The 18,777-nt window shown below is 40.8% G+C and overlaps 3 protein-coding genes across 10 annotated transcripts in view; 2 read left to right on the forward strand and 1 right to left on the reverse strand.

Annotated features, from left to right (window-relative positions):
* Positions 1–1,006, reverse strand: part of nfyba (nuclear transcription factor Y, beta a) — a 7,564-nt gene extending 6,558 nt beyond the window's left edge. The window contains exon 1 of the mRNA XM_044343157.1: positions 918–1,006. The gene's annotated coding sequence lies outside the window, so the exon portion shown is untranslated. The remainder of the gene's footprint in view (positions 1–917) is intronic.
* Positions 396–13,962, forward strand: LOC122975004 (thioredoxin reductase 1, cytoplasmic-like). Of its 7 annotated transcripts, none has more exons than XR_006400533.1 (16): positions 396–538; positions 1,393–1,532; positions 3,955–4,027; positions 4,270–4,398; positions 4,563–4,705; positions 5,263–5,378; positions 5,471–5,696; positions 5,786–5,825; positions 7,007–7,107; positions 7,375–7,451; positions 7,546–7,702; positions 7,924–8,031; positions 8,120–8,215; positions 10,188–10,322; positions 11,762–11,980; positions 12,489–13,959. XR_006400533.1 is itself a non-coding variant. In XM_044343153.1 (15 exons), exons 2-15 carry the CDS (start codon positions 1,443–1,445, stop codon positions 11,825–11,827), a joined length of 1,545 nt encoding a protein of 514 aa, XP_044199088.1. In that variant the 5' UTR covers positions 396–538; positions 1,393–1,442; the 3' UTR covers positions 11,828–13,959. The 7 variants fall into 7 exon arrangements, 5 of the variants coding, with proteins under 5 accessions (XP_044199088.1, XP_044199085.1, XP_044199089.1 ...); XR_006400534.1 differs by having other exon boundaries at positions 12,728–13,959; XM_044343153.1 differs by having other exon boundaries at positions 7,019–7,107; positions 11,762–13,959.
* Positions 13,963–14,725: 763 nt separating this feature from the next.
* The window catches only part of chst11 (carbohydrate (chondroitin 4) sulfotransferase 11), an 87,818-nt gene continuing 83,766 nt past the window's right edge, over positions 14,726–18,777 (forward strand). The window contains exon 1 of one of the 2 annotated variants that reach the window (XM_044343938.1): positions 14,726–14,940. In XM_044343938.1, coding sequence (XP_044199873.1) covers positions 14,823–14,940 — 118 coding nt within the window. In that variant the 5' untranslated portion in view covers positions 14,726–14,822. The remainder of the gene's footprint in view (positions 14,941–18,777) is intronic. The other variant, XM_044343939.1, reaches the window with a different exon arrangement.

Genomic DNA, 18,777 nt, shown 5'->3' on the forward strand with positions numbered 1-18,777 from the left:
TGGCTTGTACTTCAATTATTTTAGATGAACGACTAGAACGTCCGTATTTTGGCCACGATTTTAGTTTAACAGTACAAAGTTACTGCATTCTGCGAGGACAAAATGAGGAAATACATATAGACGTGCATTCATCGTTCCAAAGTTTATGTCCAACTAAATAGAGAACCCGTACAGCAACTTTCTGATGTGGATTCAACCTCACTAAGCACACAATTACAACAACTCGATAGAGATAAAATAATAATGCAAATTTTCGCTCTTTTCGAGTCACGTCGTTTAGTCATTGTTTGATGTTTTCATAGTTCCTACATTTATGGCAGCACTGGAATGCATCTCCTCTAGCCAACAGGTCTCTCGCCAATGTTTCACCCTCCCTCCGCTGGCCTTCCGAAAGAACTGCGTGGCCCAAAGCGTTACATCGATGGGTCAGAAGAAGGCGTTTTTACCGAATGTCAAATACTAACGTAACAAAGTAACGTTAAACCATTAAACAGCGGCTACGTGTGCATGTTTATCCCGTATTCTCTACATCAATTAGGCAAGTTGTGTTTAGTAAACAGCTAAAAAGCGTTAACGTGTCACGACAGTCACTTTTAGAGAAGCAAATGTGTTGTCCTGAACAGCTTTTACTGCCAACAAAGTTGTATGTATTTCACAGTTTGTTGCTGAATCTTTACGTTTCATGTAGTTGACTTTGTTTACTCGCTGTGTTTTTAATGATACCGTGTTTTAAACCCAAGTTTCCCAGTACTCTGTGAAAACAGCTGTTAAGTTGAAAATGCTAGACTCAAGTTGATATTCAAGAGTTTCACCACAAGATGTCGCCCTGCAACCGTGACAATAACCATTGAAATCTCCTTTCCACAGAAACGCTGCAGATCTTCTCTCTCGCTAAAAAACAAAAACATAAAACAAACCTCGTTTTCGCCGGTTTTGCTGTTCGCTGTTGATATGTTAAATCCGCCCTCCGTGTCTCTGTGAAACTCCAGTCAACACACTAGTTACAATATGAATGCCTCATTCAAAGTCAACAATTCAGTGGCATGTCTGGCGTGGTAGATATGAAGTAGTTCTGGCTCATTTTCACTACCGTTTATTTGGCTAAGTGATCAATGATTGCTAAAGTCAGTTTGACCGGATTCCAAATCTTAACACAGTGATTATGTTTTGTATGTATTTTCACAATCTGAAGTCAGGAAACACAAAAACTAAACTTCCTAGCAATTTGTGTGTGAGAAATAACATATTTTGACATAAAAAATGTGTCAGACTTGGCAATCAAAAGTGCTGACGTCATTCAGTGCAGTCCACATCTACTGCTGTCCGAGAGCCCAGGGGCCAAAGTCCCTCCACAGCGTGTTTGTGGCTTTGATTTTGTGTCTGTGATTTTAGGTCTAACACCAAACGACGGCTTTCAGTGTTTGGGCTTGTAACGGTGAAACATGGACCCTCAGACTGTGTCGTCTTTGGGGCCATATGACTACGACCTGCTGGTTATTGGAGGAGGTTCAGGAGGGCTGGCTGTGGCAAAGGTCAGCACAGTTCTTACTCCGCTTTTCAATCAGAGACAGAGTAATACTCTGCTTTTCTTTTGCTCACCTTCTCTTTTTACGAAGCTTTGAGATAAAGAGCAAGCATTTGTTACAGAAAGTAAGGCCTAAAGACAGCATCTTCTTTTGCATATATACTCTTTTATGCAGGCAATATAACATTTGGAATTCTCCTGATTAGTGGATGCATGAGAAGACAAAAGAATACCAGCACACTGCTATGTTGTTGTCAGTTCCTCTTTGATTCTGCATGGACAAGACAACATTTTGACCATTAATAGTCCTCCTCAGGTTAACGTGAGAACACACCAGCATACATAGATGAGCTGACACGCTACCCACCATCTGTGATTTACAGTAGATAGCTGACAACAGCAAGGACCTGAAGTGGTCAACTCACACCGAGTCGGTGGTGAGGACTGCAAACCAGTGCCTCTTCTTCCTCTGGAGGCTGAGGAGGTTTGGCATGGAGAGGAGGATATTCTGCAACTTTGACAGATGCACTATTGAGAGTGTCCCCTCTGGCTGCATCACAGCCTGGTGTGGGAGCAGCTCCAAGCAGGACCGCAAAGCCCTGCAGAGAGTCATCAAAGCTGCTCAGGGCATCACAGGCTCTCTGAACTGCCATTCATATAGCAGCACTACATCCAGAGAAGCATGAAGAAAGCTGGGAAAATCATCAAGAACCCCATCCACCCCAGTTACAGACTTTACTGCCACCATCAGGCAAGCGGTATAGAAGCATCAGAGCCAGATCCAGCAGGACAGCGCTCTCTCTTCCTCTCCTACACACTTACTCACCCCCCACCAAACACACACACACTCTCTCTTCACTAGTAGACAATATGTATATTTTTATCAGACGTATTTATCACCCATCACTTATGTGCAATACTGAACCTGTGCACCAATGTGCAATATAATGTATTTGTATATATTCTTATCTTCCTCTTCTCTATCATTTTATTATATATTCTAATTGTAACTAGAGCTTGAAGAAACCAATCAATGTTACCATCTGCTGTGTTGCTGTGCACATGACAATAAAATCTCTTTAATCTTGAATCTCTTGAAAAGATACACATGAAGATAACATACCTGATCATGCCCAAGTGCCCTTCTGGTCAACAATGTGTTTTTCTTATTGTTACATCGGTGTGATGTTGTTCTCCTCTCTGTGCAGACTGATGTATGTACAGAGTTTGTTTTCACATCCATCTGCTGAAGGAGGAAAGTTTCTCTGAGCTCACCTTAAATCTCAGTTTAACATGTGTTCATTCGAGATGATTTGTGACATCACGACTAGTGTGTAACCAATCTTGGTCCAGTATGCAACTTACACAAGTATGATGTGGAAACTTGAAGCCTCCAGTGCACAAACACTGAGAATTGATTTAACAGTGAAGTAGGATACATCTTATGTCCAGCATTTAAACATTTGAAACAAATATTTGCATATTCATAGGTAGAAGGTTTAAATGTCATTTTAAGAATTTTTAACAATGTAATTGAACTTCTTTTGTGGAAAAAAACACATCAAACGCAAATTATTATTTTAAGCAAAGTAAATTTTTCTTGAAACATGTCTGGAGGGAATCTCTAAAGACTGGTAGTGGTCACACAATACACATGTCACATCAACACTCCATTGAAAGTGCAGGTTTTGGTGCATACACACTTAGAAAGGAAAAATATACATATTCTTAGAATGCTGTGCTATATTCGTAGGATTCATGCTTTTTGAGTTTATTATTAAATCAAGAGCAAACATGCAAAACACACACAGATACCTCGTCACAAAAAGGGAACTGTGCCTAGATGAATGTAGACATATCAAAAACAACAGCACACTTAACCCATCAAATATTAAATGTTAAGGCAGTCGTAGTGTAGTGGTATGCAGTCTAGCATATATTTAATTATTTAAGGGGATACACCTTAAAGTACACTTAGCATATAACCCCTCCTGATGGTTGCCTGCTTTTGGTTGCACATTTCAAAGCTTAAACTCTGACTACACTCCGCTATCTAGTTTCGAAGCTCTCCATTCATTTGCATTTATACTTTCAGCAGGTCTAAGTTCCTCTGCATGCATCCAGCTGTAACTCCTGCTTCTCTCCCAGTGGTTAAAGGACACTCCACCGACTCAACCTCATAATTACTGCTAATCTGGTCAATGAACGCAAGCATAGCTCAGATAATTATCATATTAATGGACTTTATGGTAATGGAATGATCTGTGAGCAGCTCTAGAGGGAAGTGGAAATAAGATGAAGGGTTGGGAGCAGGGACTGTTGGGAAGGACAGATGCTTAACCAGTTTAAATATTTAATTTCTCTCCTCTGTCACTGTCTGACTCTGTTGCTCTAATTTATTCTGTTTTTCTCTTCTCTCGGTCCTTTAGGAAGCTGCGGCGCTGAGGAAAAAGGTGCTGATCCTTGACCTTGAGGCTCCATCTTTAAGAGGCACCAAGAGGGGTGAGTGTTTAATTCTCTGCATGAAGAGCTGTGGTGATTGTGACTCTTTTCTCTTTTCCACTTTTGTAGATGTGTTAGGCATGATACGCTGTGTTTTTACTGAGCTGTATTGTTGCTTGAAATGTTACAATTAAGGTTTTTGGGAATTTGTAATTGTCTTATCTTCTCACTTTTGATTTTCTCTTTACTGTTTTGTTTTCCTTTCCTTTTCTTTCCTCACCATTACTTTTCTTTTCCTCCAGAACTGGGAGGTTCCAGTCTCAACTTGAACAGTATCAGGAAGTTTCTTCAACAGGCATCACTACTGGGAAAAGCTATTCAAGACTCTCAGAAATATGGCTGGAGGTTCAAAGAGGATGGTGATTTAGACAGTTAAGTGCTTTTTTTGTTTATTAATTGTGTAAACACCACTTTTGCAATTTGCAAACCTCTTGAGAACCAAACTTCAAGTAAGAACATGACTCATTGCAGCAGCAAAAGAATCAAGATCACAACAAAACTGCAGATAAGTAATTTAGGGTTGCTATTATTTCAGTGTGCCACAGCTGGAGTGAACTGGTGGAGGCTGTGCAGGAGCAGGTGAAGTCTCGCAGTTTAGAGCTGAAGAGAGAGCTGGAGAGCTGTGGAGTCTTTTACCTCAATGCTGGTGGAGAGATAGTGGCGCCCCACACAGTGCAGGTACATGCTTGAAATGTTGATTGATCGACACACCCATGATCCAAGCCCCACATAGAATAATATATTGTCTGGGGACCATAAACATATGCACAAAAACTTTGTGCCAATCCATGCTGTAGATGTCAAGCTTTCACTGAATACATAAAAACCTTGACTAGCTGAAGATTCATCCTTGAGGGAACATGAATGTTTGTGCAAAATTTCCTGGCAGTCCGCCCTATAGTTGCTGAGTTATTTCAGTCTGAATCAAAGTGGTGGACTGACCGACAGACCAGCAGTGCTATCCGTAGAGTTTGACTAAAAATGTATTGACTATTCACAGTCCCTTCAGTATAGATAGAGAGGTATCAGGGCCAGCATCTAGTGGCCATTAAAGGAACTGCTTTACAGTCCCTCAGTGGCTGCAGCATTCAGCCTCTTGCTGGAGAGGCAGGAATCTTTTCATTGGTTGGCATCAGCTACTTGTGAAACTTGAAGGACAGAGGGAACTTTGGCCAGAGTATAAATATAGAATATAAACCATCTGGGACAATTTCTTCTTAACTTTGTTCAATCAGGTGACAGACATGAATGGGAGGAAGAGGCGTCTGACAGCAGAGACCCTGGTCATCGCTACAGGAGACAGACCTCAGTATCTGAGCGTACCTGGAGACAGACAGTACTGCCTAACCAGGTCGACTAGTCCTCAAACATTAGCAGTCTAAATAAAGATATACTGCATCACATAACTCCTTTAATGAACTCTCACCTCTCACCTCCTTCCAGTGAGGATCTGCTGTCCCTGCCTCACTCTCCAGGTCGGACCCTGGTGGTAGGCGGGTCTGCAGAGGGGTTGGAGTGCGCCGGCTTCCTGTCTGGCCTCGGACTGCCGGTCACCGTCATGCTGCAACCAGACCTCCTCCCGGGGTTTGATCAGAAAATGGCACAGAAGATAGAAAACCACATGCTAGTTGCTGGAGTGGAATTCCTTTATCACTGTTCACTCACCAAGGTACTGAGATGGATAAAGACAGGAATCATGTCATTTCCTTTAGAAAACACTGAAATCTTAAATGTTTTATGTCTCTTTGTGTGTGTAAGGTGGAGCAAGCTGAAACTTGCAGTAAGGATATCCTTTCAGGTAAAGTAACTGCAACAGCTTTTCACCAGAATTAGGAAGGAAACTGTCATATGAACTCAGAGCATTGTATTTTCTGTTATCTGTTCTCCCAAACTCCCAAAATTAACCGGAATTTTGACCTGAATATCTTCAAAATTTAACCCTTTGATGTGATATCAGTACATGGTTTATAGGTCAAAGCCAAATCAAGGCCACAGAATATTGTTTTGACAGGAACAATCGGGCAATATTTTAGATTTTTCTTCTTGTCAACAAATCCAAAAACCAACAATGCGTTAGTCTGTCTCTCAAAACTTTGTGATGTCCCTGGTCCCTACTTTGTGTGTGGCTCTCAACTCCCAGCCCATTGGTTCCTACTGAAGACTTTAAAAATGGGTTTAAAATATGTAGTTTCATTTTTTTAAAAGGCTCAGTAATTTTCCTAAACAGTTGGGTACTGTACTTTTTAGCAAGCAAACAGTAGCAAATGGTGCATTTGTGTGGGACTATTTTCAGCTGCAGATTGATACACATTTGGTGTTCTAGTGAGTATTTCTGGCAGCAGGACGGTGTGTGTGGTATTGAGTAAAATAAACTAGTTTGTGTGTTCATGGTAATGAAGGAACAGGTCACCCAGTGCAACAGTGTGGCTCATTGATGTGCTTTTAATAGTTTTTTTTGACAACAATGGAGGCACACAGGAATAAGATATATCAGGGTTTGATACACACACACATACTTGTTAGGATGGAGTCATTGTTGGTTTTGGTCTTTTCATGAGATTTGATGTCACTAACAAAAATACAGAATATAGAACAGTCGGTTTTAATTTAACATGAGGGTACAGCTATAAAAAAAAAAGACCTATTGGATTAGATTTTTTTAACTCAGTGTTAGTTTGATATAGCTTCAGTGGAAAAGCTGGAAAAAGCAGATACAGAATATGTAGAGGCGTGACAAATCAAAGGAAAAAGCTAAATAACCAAGTGTTTGATGTGCTTTGGTTTCCACAGTCATCAGACTTGAAATTTAAGGGGAATATGAGACTTGGAGTGGTTTATTTAAAGTTTGGGTTGAAATTGGCAAGAAGCAATTAAAAGTAAAGTTGATTGAAGTTGATTCTGAACAGATGTTTGTGTTAAATTAGAAAGCAAATTCGTTTCGTTGTCGTTGTTTTTTTTTTTTTTTTTTGCATAAATCAGGTGTTTCTGCAGTGACACCACAGCAGTTGTCCAGGGAAAGGAGACTCAGAGTGACCATTGTCTGCAGGGAGGGCCAAACTAAACAGGAAGACTTTGATACAGTATGTGATCTATGTCAATTAATCTTTATTTATTTTATTTTAACCAGTAGTATATTCATCCCCTGTAGTTCTCCTATTTGTTAGGTCATGTGAAAATCTTTAATTTTCAAAAAGTCAACATTTAGAGATTAGTGAAAAGCCTTGTTTTTAGCTTGATGCAAGTGGGTGGAGAATTCTCACAACCCATAAAATATGATATTTCCTGCAACTAAAGAGTTTGTCTGACAGAAATATCCTGATGAACTTTCTGTGTTATTGTGTGTGAAGGTTCTGCTCTCTGTTGGGAGGAAGGCCTGCACAAGCGACATCGGCCTGCAGTGTGTTGGGGTGCAGTGCAGCCAGGAGTATGTTCAGTCTGTCCACATTAATTTCGTTGTCAGTTTGTGTATGGCAGTTTGAGTTAAACTATCACGTGTGCATGTTCGTGTGTGTGTGCAGCAGTGGCAGGATCCTGGTGAATGAGAGGGATCAGACCAGTGTAGATCATATTTATGCCATTGGATCGGTGCAGCATGGTCGACCCACCACCACAGGCCTCTCAGTGCATGCTGGGACGCTGCTGGCCCATCGCCTCTATGCAGGAGACAACATCTTGGTACACAGTCTAGAACTAATTTGCACTTATTATCCAATCATATGTATTTAATTTTACAGCGTATCCATGGATCCTTCAAAAGTCAGACAAATTAAACTAAAAAGGCTACTTTTTTGGTAATTGTCTGTCTATTTATCCATATTAAAGCTTGTACATAAGCCAATGCATGAGAGACAATAAATTTAGAATAGATTGAAGCTAATATAATTTTTCATTCACAGTGTGATTACACCAATGTGCCCACTGTTGTGCTCACGCCGGTAGAATATGCTGCCTGTGGTCTGTCTGAGGAGAAAGCCAATCTAACATTTGGAGAAGCCACTATAGAGGTTCTCACACACAAGCCTGCATACTTGAAAAGAAAGGAGTTCAAGTCTCTCAGATTTATCTAAAATCAAACTGTCTGTCATTTTGCAGGTGTATCACAGCTACTACTGGCCACTGGAGTGGACTCTTCCTGACAGGAATAAAAACTCCTGCTATGTTAAAGTCATCTGTCACATCCCTGACCATGTACGCACCACGTTTTTTTTTGTTAAAGCAGCACTAACCAATATTTTTTTATATTAAGAATGGATAAAATGACTATGTATAATGTGAAAGGTGCCATTCATAGTGAAGAACCCACAGAAAATAATCACCTAATTCTACAGTTCCTCTCAGATTTGTGGAACGTTTTAGCATCTTTCAGCTCATTGTTGGTCTTGTGTTTTGGTTCACTCCCACTCACATCGTGTTTCCAGCAGTAGCAGGCAGCTGTGGTCAGTGAAAATGCTCTAGAAACCAACTATACACTACCTGCCCACCACCAAACAACAAACAGACAAAGTTGGTGACTAGCTGGTGAATATAGTGGAGCGTTTAGCAGCTAAGGAGCCAGATATTTCCATCATGAGTATCCAGTAATAAGTGTAAAAAAAATCCAGACATGTCCACATAATTTAATGCCCCTCACACTCCTTCTTCATGAGTCTGAAAAGCAACACCTCAGCTATTAAAGAAAAGAGATTTTTTTGCTTTCCCTCCAGGGATATTTAGTCATAATGCCACAAGTTGTACAATAGCTCACACCTCATTAATCCGCCCACCCCTTTATTATATTTTTAGCTCTTTCCACTATTGACTTGGCACTGTTTGAGATAACTGCATTTCATAATGCATGTCTGCCAAGCTCGTGATAACTGTGTTAATATCAATGTTCTCATTTACTCATTTACATTGATTCTCTTTGTGCGAATTATACTGTGATCACTCAGACGTTGTAATTGTACTTCGGCTGTCTGCAGAGGGGGACAACCACTAAACTAGCTTGTAGTAGTAGTTTGTATTAATTTGTTTTTGTGTGGATTACTTGAAGTCAGTCTGGTAACTCCAGTTCAGACTCAAACGCAGGTACTGGTGACTCGGGACTTGCATCTGACATGACCTTAATGATTCTGACTCACACATCAAGGACCTGGTACTCAAATTGGGCATGACCCTGGTGACTCAAATTTATATTCATGCTTGAGATGTTGCTGCTGTCGTGACTTGCATATAGAGGACTGGGGCTCCATAAGACCTTGGTGACTCAGTTGGACATGTTGAAGAACGCATACAAGACATGGACTTTTTTCAGACGTGATTTTTCTATTTTAGACACTTGAGAAACTGGGACTCTGGTGTGACGTGATGCTGGTGACTTTGACTCACACGTTGAGGACCCTGGACTAATCCACACATCTGGACGTGACTCAGACATGATTTTTTCACTCAACTCAGAATCAGACTGAGTTCTCATGACTTCTTTGACTTGGTGGTGGTGACGCTAACTAATGCACTGAGGGATTGAAACTCAGACCTGAATTGGTGACCTGGGTTTACACACTGAGGAATGTGTTCTTCAAAACCGTGATAACTCGGACTCACACTGAGAAACTGCAAATCCAGTCTGACATGATGATAGCAGGGCATGCTCACTAAAGACTTATGCCGGCCAAGCCAGCTAACTTCCGGTCAGCTCTCTGCTAACTCGAATGGGGATAAAATAATTTAATCGTGCAGCTCTTCTAGACTTTCCAAATGTTATTGGACCGAATGGATGAAATTCTGATAGTGAAACGAGTCATTTCACAGGGGTTGTGTGGTGCTCATAGCAATTTATCCACTGCTTTACAGCCGCAACAGTAGCGACAGGAGTAGGCTACGGGATCCCGTGACGTAACCACGTGTCGTCAGTGTTTTAATCTCACTGGCTGAAGGGGGAGACAAAGGTCCCACACTCCAGCTTTAAGAATCTGGGACTTAGTTCAGATATGACCTTCAAAACTCACAAATTGAGGAACTGGGATGGAATTCAGACCAGATGTTGACCCAGACTGACAATCTAAGCAGGCAGAACCTTGACACACTTGACTTGTATGACATTGGTACCCTGGACTTAAACATCAAGGTCTATGATGTCAACTGTCGGTGAACCATCTACAACACTGCTGTGTCTCAACAGGAACGTGTGGTTGGTCTCCATGTCATGGGCCCCAATGCTGGAGATATCCTTCAAGGCTTTGTTGCAGCAATGAAATGTGGTCTTACCAAACGACAGCTGGACGCCACTGTGGGCCTCCACCCCGGGTCAGCCCAGGTCAGCACCGCTTTTTCCTCACTATTTCATAAAAATAGCTGTGATTTGATGGCTATATGGCACAAAATGATTACCTGCTGTTTTTTATACTTATTGATTTTTCTTCTGGCAGTGTTATTAATTCACTGTCACCTCCTTGATGTCCTGTCACAGTCTGTTTTGAGATACTGTGCTGAGAGTTCAGTTTTGAGTCATTACCATGCTCAGTCCTTGAAAAAGCTCTAGTGTCTGGGGTCAGTGCCAGAGCAACGAATTCAAATGGGTTTCTTGCTCTGGATACTCCTCGTCTGAATTATTCATGGACAATATTTAATAAACCCCGTCGCTCACAGTCCATCTTTGTGGCCACTGACCCCACAGTACATGAGCAGGTTAATACTTGACATTTTCAAAACTTAATTAATCAAGCATTTATGGAGTGTTAAACAGAGGTCACTGGTCCTGGCGATGTCAGCTAAAAAGGGGTTTATGTATATTATGTAATGGCTATCCATGGTTCCCCTGCTGGACTGATTGATCAGGTAAATTGATTGCTCTAAGGGGGAGAGCGGGCTGTAATTATTCACCTTGTATTGACGGTATGTTTTACAGATCCAAGGTCAGAGATTGGGTCTTGGCTTGCCAACTTGAAAATATTTTAACTTTGATGTAACTAAATCACCATTGCAAACACTGCTACAAAGGTTGGTCATACTGGATTGTAGCCCAATACTGTCCATTATATCCTTAGTTAGCTACAACATGTAACAACTTTCCCTCTTTGTCGCTGTAGTTTGTATATGTTGTCGTTTTCACCTTAATACATTGAATACTTTTGCTTTTTTTTTTTTTTGACTGATGTTGCTGCAGTTTAGCAGCAACATCACCACTGAGGCAGTGTTTTAAAGCCAGTGGAACTGTTTGGTTTTGTGATTATAGCATCTTATAGCACAGGCTACACCAATCAGTATTTTTATATTAACAGAGGAGGAAATGACTGTGTGTGTAATGTGAAAGCGTCACTCACAGTGGTGAAACCCACAGAGAATTATTACCCACTACAGTCCTCCACAGAGCCTTTTAGAGCATTACCGCCTTTCTGCAAATTTTTTTGGTTTTACGGTTTGCAACTCCACTCTCATTAACCTTGTTTCCAGACACAGCAGCAGCTGTTTTCAGTAAAAAAAAAAAAAAAAAGCTCCTATAATACCACTGTTCTTTACCTGCCCAGCACCAAATGGAAGACAGACCAAGTCTAGTGGAGCAGTCTAGTGGTTCAGATAAATTGATGATAATGTTGCTCTGTGTCTGCTGGATGCCTAAATAAGCAGTTGTTTACTAAAGCGTTCACCATAAGAACTTTATATGGTGAGTTTTTATAGATGCCTTGCTGTCTGCCACAGTATCTTTTTTGATATTAGCTCACACTGATAAGGTACTGGTCTCTCTCTGCTCACCAGGTGTTCACCTCATTGACGCAAACTCAACGTATGTCCGAGGCCTTGATGCTGAGAGGGAACTGCTGAGGTTAGCTCCCTGCTGTCAATCACTGTTGCCTATGGCAACAGTATAAGACAGCAGGGAAGTGCTTTGCGATGACACTCTGAGGAGTTGACATCAGTAGGACGGCGAACTGACCATCCAATGACGTCTTCATCTGAAACCTGATGGACAGGCAGGTGGAGACTGATGCTCTGCTGCTGACATACTTCTTGTTTTGTGTCTGTTTATATCTGTACTGCTGTTTAGATTTGCAATTTTTAGGAACCTTTTACTTCCAGCAAACTTACACATGTACAGTACTATTGATGCATTCTTATAGCTCTCAGCTTTAAGGAACATAAGATGCTCCCTAAGGTTCTGCCTTTGAAAGCCCCTGTAAGCTGAGTTTTTAAAGGCTGCAGTAGAGTGATAAGACTATAGGATTTGATGCATTTACATGGAGTAAGAACTCAGGCTTATACTCTGTGTTTTTATTGCTGCAGCATAAGCCTCAAGGGTTTTACAGTCTTAATTTCATGTAATGAACTAGACGAGGATTATGGAATTACCCAAATTAATAGTGTTTATCGGCGAATGCTCTCACTTTAATTGATGCACATGGTGCCTTTATTATGACACTAGGCCAGAGTTCCTGATGCACTCCCTTGTTTGTGTTTCCTGTTTTATATTCTCTCTCTTATTCAGTGCCGCCAAGCATAGCAACTGTCTCAAAAACAACTGTTGAATATTCATGTGGATCAGCGTCTGGTACAAATGAATGCAGGGACCGGTGTGCAGATATTTCATGCCGCTGACCCTCGAGAAATCCCCGGCTACTTCGGCTCTGCACTTTGCATTTGAATTAAAAAATGTACATCTGTAAGCTCGTGACATAGGTTCCCCCCTCACAAGGGCGTCATTTTAATTCTCTTCGTGTGTTGCAGCTTGTCATGAGTCAAGAGGTTCCCATCCATCCCTGCTAATGCCTGCACTGCCATGCATTGTGCCGTCGCCTGCTGAACATTGTAGCAGAACAATTAGATGCAAATTTTTCGAGGGTATCCTCCGGACCTCCTTCTGATTCTGTGCTTGACACACTGGATTGTGTGAGTAAGACAGATATTCTAATTAGAAAAAGTGCACAGCAGTTTCTCTTTTGGCGTATGCCTGAAAATGCCATTAGAGCATAATTTAATAAAAGCAAAGCAGCTTCTGTGACTTTTTCCAGGTCTCACAGCAAGGTTAAGATGCTACAAAGAGGTCCATCTATCACTGCCTGCTTACCTTGGACAGTGTTAAGGAGATTCACCTGACCCTTGTCCAGTGTGTGCTCTTGCACCACTAGGTGGCACTGTAGCTGTATGTGGAACAGATAAATGAAGTGATCCTCACTGCATTTTGTCAGACTGGAGAGAAAGAAAAATAAAACTGAGACAGATGTGTGGATTGAAAAACTTATTCCAGTAATTCTGATCCTACCACCACTACAATGTCTGCAACTACTATCACTGTCTCTACTGCTACTACTAACAATATTGCTACTGCTATTACTTGCTGTACAGTACAGTACTGTTACTTGTACTAATACAACTGCCTGTAGTGCTGATACATATACCACTACAATTAATATTACTGCAAGAACTGGTATAACTGCCAGTAAAATAACTAATACCACTACAATAGGTGGTCATATATGGTATTACTACAACTACTTATGCTCATTTTATTGTTACTGTTTTGTTACTTATTTGTACCATCACTACTATTAGTACCACTTAAACTCAGTGGAAGAAGTATTGCTTCAGTTAATGTAAGGGATCTGAAGTAAGCAAACACTACACTGTAAAAATACTACAGAAATATTACAAACAAATGTCCTTGTAGTTTTATATCTCATCAAATAAAATCTGAGTCTGCAAATTAACCAGAACTGTAACTGTAGTGGAATGAACAAGTACAACACTTATGTCTAAAATGTCATGAAGTATAAAGTAAATTAATATGAAAATATTCAAGGAGTGGTAGAATCTAATGTTGTACATCAAGTACTTTTGAGGTAGGTTACTTGAGTATTTTCATATTTTAAACTTACACACAGAGAAATATTGTACTTTTTTACTCCCCTGCATGTATTTAACAATAATACTAACTAAATATATGATCACCTTTTAAATGCACTAAATAAAAATAAATACTGCTATGGATTAAACTATTCAACAGTGTACAGAGTAGCTAGTATTAGCCACTCATCCAGAAGTTACAACCATAAAATGCTACGTACACATTATTGCACCAGTAGCAATAATACAGTGATGTTTAATAACACTCACAGGTGCCATTTTTCAATGATTACTTTTACTTTTAATACTTAAAGTACATTTCTTTCTGATAAAACTTCTGTACTTTTACAAAGTACATTTTTGACTGCAGATTTCTAATGTGGTATTTTTACATTGTTGTAATTAAGTAAAGAACCATGTGGTGGTTTAATTAAGAGGATGTGACGCAATAAGCTGTATCAAAAATGCATTTAATTACATTACTTTGTACATTAAATGTACTTTGTTAATCTTACTTACTATCACTTCTCCAACTACTTCTATTACTTTTGCAACTACTACCACTATTGCATCTAGATTTGCGTTATTATCATCATAAAATCTACTTATTGTAACTCTATTAGTATTGATTGGATGAAGATAATAAGAACCAACCAGAAAACTAGAAACACTGTAATGCAATTCAACACAAGATATAGTAGACATACAGTATATTCCTAAATAGATTAAAGTGATGATCTTACACTGAAGCGCACATATGGACGCGCTCATTTCCTCGGAGCGGAGGTGCCATCGTGCCGTCCCTGCGCTCTCCCCCCCTCCTGCAGCCCAGCAGTGGTACGCTCCATGTTGGATGCGTTCAGCTCATTGACCGGCGGACAATCCTCATCAGTACCACCAGAGCCCCAGAGCCTTCCGACAAAACCGGCCCTTCACTCCCCACAAAGCGAGCAGCAGCCTCCAGCCTCTCCGTCCCGCCATGAAACAGACTCTGAGCGAACTGATGAGGATGAGCAGGATATGCCGGATGGTATTTGCCACTTGTTTGGGATCCTTTATTCTGGTCATCTTTTATTTCCAAAGTATGTTCCATCCAGGTAGGATCTCTCTCCTCTCTTCTTTCTTGGATGTGTGTATGTGTGTGTGTGTGTATTGATGTATGGCATCATGTCTGGCAGCCTCTTGGCATGTTGACACATCGATTTGTTCAGACTGTACAGTAATGCAGCTCATAAATAATTGATACTTCTGCCGCGTGAACGCGTAAATCATCCGGCAGAAGTACACTGTTTTAAATCCATCATGTGGCACAATCGCAAGACACTGGATTGATTGTCTTGTTGCGCTTTTGTCCGGCTTTTGTTGGTGGAAGTGTGGGGTTGTGCGTTTGGGTGTGATTGGATGTGAGCAACCAGGCGCTGTTCTCTCGCTTTAACCTCAGCTGACAAGTGGCACGGAGATGGCAGCGTGAGGCTTTTTGTCTCCAGAAACGTGGCACAGGCGGTAATGGGATTTGGCAAGGTGGGCACATGATACTCCACTCTGATGCGATTCAGATTTGATCCAATCCAGCGGTTCTAAACATCTGAATCGGGAGCAAAGATCAAGCGACAATGGAGAGAAATGAACTTGGAGTCCACACGTAAAAATAAATCTTTAGGGAGCATTTAGGACTGATGTCCTCTTTGATTTGTGCGCGTCCAGAGACCGCTTTTAATAATTCATCACACAGGAATGAAAATCCACTCTATATCAGCGGGGGTCCCGGGGGAGATTTTGCATCAAATTATGTTAAATTAGGAGATTTAATTTATTCGGTGCTTTGCCAAATCTCATTTTTAATGAATCAACGCCCCTGGATCTGATATCCGTGCGTTGTCCAGCAGAGGCTATGTGCGCCAAAATCAAAGCACCCTGCGTTCAGACGCGCAAAGGAGCGCACCGACTGTACAGCTGACCTACAGCACAACAGGTTTATTGTAAGGTGGAGAAGAAAACAATGCTTTCTGGGTATTTGCTTTCCATTAACAGACACAGAATCACTCAGAAGCAAAAAAAAAGAAGAGCATCCTGTAATGTTGATGCTGGAGTTAGAGTGTCTGAGCTGCTCTGTAGTTCATTTTACATGATGCCCTGTGGCTTTCATAGAATATCTTATTGTAAAAGGTCCAGTGACAGAGAACATCAAACCACAGGTGAGAATGTGAAAGCAGATAAACCTCATAGAGACATACAGTATGAGAGTGACCGGGATAAAAGAGAGATGCAGCGTGAGATACAGCAGAGAGCAGAAGCACACAAGAATATCATCCACAGCAGCATGAAACTACACCTGACACACTGTCGCAGCTCTGATTCAGGAGGCTCTGTGTGAGTCACCAGTGTTGCTCCTGGCAGCGGTGGACAATTGAAATGTCTAATCCCCACAAAGAAAATCACCATAATACACTTCTTCAAAATGGAAATATTTTTACTGTGATATTACTGTAATTTAACTTTCTTTTGCTTATTTCTGATCAATATCGTTGTAAGAAAAACAATGAAATTACTGAATCAATATTTGGAAATGGATCAGAGGGTTCCAAAACTTTTGCATGTCAGTGAACAGATCAGTAACTGGACCACATTTATCCACATCTGGTGTTGACATTGGCTTTACTTCGATGTTGAATGTAAAATAAAAACAACAGTTGTAAAAATCAACTTTCCTTTGCCACAAACTGAACTTGTGCACATGGTGAAGGTGCTTATTACACCAAATAAGGAAAAATTTCATATTTTATGTGATATATGGGCTATGCATGAACAGTATACATTCATTTTGTTTGCAGAGAGGCATTGACAGACATAGAAATGTACAGTACGGTACAGATATATCAGCTGATATCAGCTCGCTGCCGATATATAGGTATCAATGTATGTCAGCTGATAATGACAAGCAATTGAAGTAGAGAAATGCCAAACAGTTTAGCAACAGTCGCACCATTCTACAGTTTGTCCACCAGAGAGTGTTGACAAAAGAACAAATTTAAAAATGTTCATTTATATATTGATATTGATACACCATTATCAGATTTTTTAAATTTTCAAAGATCAGTATCAGCCCTTAAAAGAATCCTGTATCGGTCAGACTATATACAGTATGTTATCCTACATATCTATGGTACTTACATTGGTGGTAAATTATACCCTGAAGGGGTCTAACTACCAAATTACAAAATTATGTTTATTTATAATTTGGTTAACTGACCCTTTAAGCTTTTAATGAGATCCGCCCAAGGGATCCCCAACCTAAAAGGGCCCCTGTAGTCGGATATGATTTAGTAAAGAATTACATCACTGTATCGAGTAGCAGGGGATATTGCACAGAGTGAGACCTCTCCTCTACTGCACATCGTTAAATGAACTTCCAGTGAGGGAATTGATTGTAAAAATTGAACCAAGACTCCATTAAACTCCTGTCAAGGACCCCTGAATCCTGCTATCAGAATTGTGCCAATCTCCACCGGCATTGCATCAGCTTGTGCCCGACACACACACACACACACACACACACACACACACACACACACACAGGTCACAAAGTGGATGTTTTATTTTTTTGTGATGATGACAGGGCGCTCTGACTGAAGAGGAGACATCTGAAGCAGGGTGTGTATGTGTGTGTACATGAGCTGGGATATAAGTTTTAATGCTGCAGTGTGTATTTATGCATGATTATACAGGTGAGACGGATACCAGTGAAAAGTGTGTGTGTGTGTGTGTGTGTGTGTGTGTGTGTGTGTGTGAGTGTCGACTTTCTTTACAACCCTTCTTCTTATCTCTATCTCAATATTTTTACTTTCTTTCTGAAATGTCTTTACTCTTTTGCAATGCTCCTATCTACATGTTTTCCCATTTTCACTTTCCCTATCCTTCTCTCTCTCACCCACACACACACCCACACACACACACACACACACACACACACACACACACACGACAGTACCATTGTCGCCATCAGATAAACTTCCAGGCAGCATCTCCATGGTTCAGGCATGTTTAGCAGGCCTGGGAATCCCGTCTGGCCTCCCAGTGTAAACTCTCACCTCTCTTGCAGGACCTGCAGGGTTGTGACCTCTTGTAAAAGAGACAGAGGAGGGGGAGACATAGTGGTATCACACACTGGCCTTAACTAGCACACACAGCAAGCAAAGCTCCAAGGCTTGTGGTAGATTCTAAAAGAAAAGTGGATCTTCACAGTGCAAATAAAACACTCTGTCTCGTCTGCTCTCACCGCAACTCACACGACTCCTCCACCTGGCGTGGAAGCCGGTGAAAGAACAGACCTGGAGCGACTGTGGGTAAACTGGCATTACCCTGCAGCGCTGTATTCGCCAGCGGTTTGGGAACACGGCAAATTAGATTTTGTTTAGAGTGTACTGCCAAAGCAGACAGAAAGCATGGAGGCAGCAAAGCATTCTGTGAGCCAGTTCTCATGCCCGGCGTCCAGTTAGGCTACTTGTACCCCTGTGTTAAATGAATATGCCAACTGTTTGTATACGATTATCTTGACGATCAGGACAATAGATTTGCTTGCGGAAGTTATGAATCTGCTGGCTGAATAAAGTTTATATTCAAAAGCAATTTAAGTAAAGGGACAGTTTACCCAATTTGCATACATATAGAATATATTTTATGTTTATTCCTTGTATTATGCAAATAGTTTTCCTTCTATCTGCTGAGCTTTTGTGATATTTGCCTCTGAGATTTAGGCTGTCATCTCAATATAATTGGAATTTGGTGTTGAGTTTGGTTCTTGTATACACCAGTTCCACTTTTGACCTGAGAAATAGTCCTGAATAGTCTATAGTGTACTCACCCCTATTGTACTCAGTGCCGGGCAGTAATGATTACTTATTTAACAAGTGTAGTGCAATTTTAAATCCAGTAAT

The sequence above is a fragment of the Thunnus albacares genome, chromosome 23 (genome assembly GCF_914725855.1).
Source record: "Thunnus albacares chromosome 23, fThuAlb1.1, whole genome shotgun sequence".
NCBI lineage: Eukaryota > Metazoa > Chordata > Actinopteri > Scombriformes > Scombridae > Thunnus > Thunnus albacares.

Bases quoted from the DNA above. Each gene is read 5' to 3' on its own strand.
- LOC122975004 (XM_044343150.1), top strand. From the start codon at position 1,443: ATGGACCCTCAGACTGTGTCGTCTTTGGGGCCATATGACTACGACCTG. The intron at 4,399-4,562 runs GTTAAGTGCTTT...CTATTATTTCAG, and splicing joins AGAGGATGGTGATTTAGACA to TGTGCCACAGCTGGAGTGAA. The intron at 7,452-7,545 runs GTATGTTCAGTC...GTGTGTGTGCAG, and splicing joins GGGGTGCAGTGCAGCCAGGA to CAGTGGCAGGATCCTGGTGA.